Below are 1,398 nucleotides of genomic sequence, written 5' to 3'. Positions count from 1 at the left end.
CCGGCGGCCGGCGCGCTCGGGGCCGCCCGGCAATGGCTCAGATTGGGGACAGGGACGGGCTCCAGCTCCGGTGTTGGGGGCAAAGGGGGGCTGCTCCGCGCGCTCCTCCGCGGGGCTGCGCCGCTCTCCGCGGGGCTGCGCGCCCGGCGGCCGCCGCTGTCCGCAGCGCCGACACCTCCCTCCGCGCGCGCGGCCCCGCTCTTTGTCTGCGCCGCGCGGCGCCCCGGTCCCGGTCCCGGCCCCTCCGCGGCTGCTCGAGCGCCCGCGCGGGGGGCGGGGGGGGCTCGTGACCTTCAAGCCGGGAGAAACCTCGTGTCCCGGCGCGGCGGCCTCAGTGTCCCCGCCGGGAGCCTGGAGCTACCGGGAGCTGCGCGGGGGGGGAAGAGGGGGGAGGGGGCGAAGCGCAGGGATGGAGGAGGAGGAGGGAGATGAAGGCGGCGGGGGAGGGGGGACACGGCCCGGAGGGGGCCGCCGGACCGGGGTGGCCCCGCTCACCGGTCGAGGCCGATGAGCAGGCGGCCCTTCTCCTCGGCGCCGCTCTCCTTCTTGAGGTCGGCGAAGACCTGCGTGAAGAAGTGCGGGTCCGCGTTCACCTGCAGCATCTTGGGGCTCATGAGGTTGATGATGGAGAGGCAGCGGTCCCAGAAGGCCTCCTTACAGCTCTCCACCAGGAAGGGCTTGAGCGGGTAGGAGATCTCGTTGCCCATGTAGGAGTAGGAGAGGTACAGGCAGGTGAGCAGCACGGCCTGCAGTTCGTGGTCCGAGGCCACCTCGGCCGAGATGACGTCCCGGCACAGCATGTAGAGGAAGACCACGTTGGCCGGCGTGATGAAGCCCTGGTCCTGCCAGCCCTGCAGCAGCAGCGAGCGGTCCACGGAGCGCAGCCAGAGCACGGGGTCGGTGGGCGAGAGGTGCTTGAGGCGGTAGCAGCGGCGGCAGAGGAACTCGCCGAGGCAGCGCAGCAGCTCGCTCGTCGACGCCTGCACCACGACGCGGCGCGGGGTGGCGGCGGCGGCCGGCGCGGCCGGCGGGGACTTCTGCGCCGAGGCGAGCGCGGCGGCGGCGGTGGCGGCGGCGGCGGGCGGCGGCGGCGCGAAGGTGGCGAGGTTGGCGCACGAGAGCGACTTCTTCAGGTTCTCGTTGTTGAGGTGGGTCACGTTGCTCTGGTAGCCGCCGTTGGGCTGCACCTTCTTGGAGCTCTTCTTCTTGGCGGAGACGGCGGCGATGCGCTTCCAGGGCAGCACCGAGATGAGCGAGTGCCGCTTGAGGCCCTTCTCCTTGGCGTTCTTGCTGTTCTGCACCGCCGTGTAGTGCCCCACCGTGGCCGCCCCCTCCTCGAACAGCGGGGCCTTCCGGTAGCTCGGCGACAGCGACAGCACCGTGCCCATGGCGCCGGCC

At 72.7% G+C, this 1,398-nt stretch overlaps 1 protein-coding gene across 1 annotated transcript; it reads right to left on the bottom strand.

The window, feature by feature from the left end:
• Positions 1-462: 462 nt before the first annotated feature.
• On the bottom strand, positions 463-1,392 carry CDK5R1 (cyclin dependent kinase 5 regulatory subunit 1). Its single transcript, XM_026043683.1, has one exon. It carries the CDS (start codon positions 1,386-1,388, stop codon positions 492-494), a length of 897 nt encoding a protein of 298 aa, XP_025899468.1. The 5' UTR covers positions 1,389-1,392; the 3' UTR covers positions 463-491.
• Between the last annotated feature and the right edge of the window lie 6 nt (positions 1,393-1,398).

The sequence above is a fragment of the Nothoprocta perdicaria genome, unplaced genomic scaffold (assembly GCF_003342845.1).
Source record: "Nothoprocta perdicaria isolate Ctin4 unplaced genomic scaffold, notPer1 scaffold_336, whole genome shotgun sequence".
NCBI classification, from domain to species: domain Eukaryota; kingdom Metazoa; phylum Chordata; class Aves; order Tinamiformes; family Tinamidae; genus Nothoprocta; species Nothoprocta perdicaria.
Note: the sequence above shows the minus strand (reverse complement) of the source record. Positions and strands in the feature narration are given on the sequence as shown.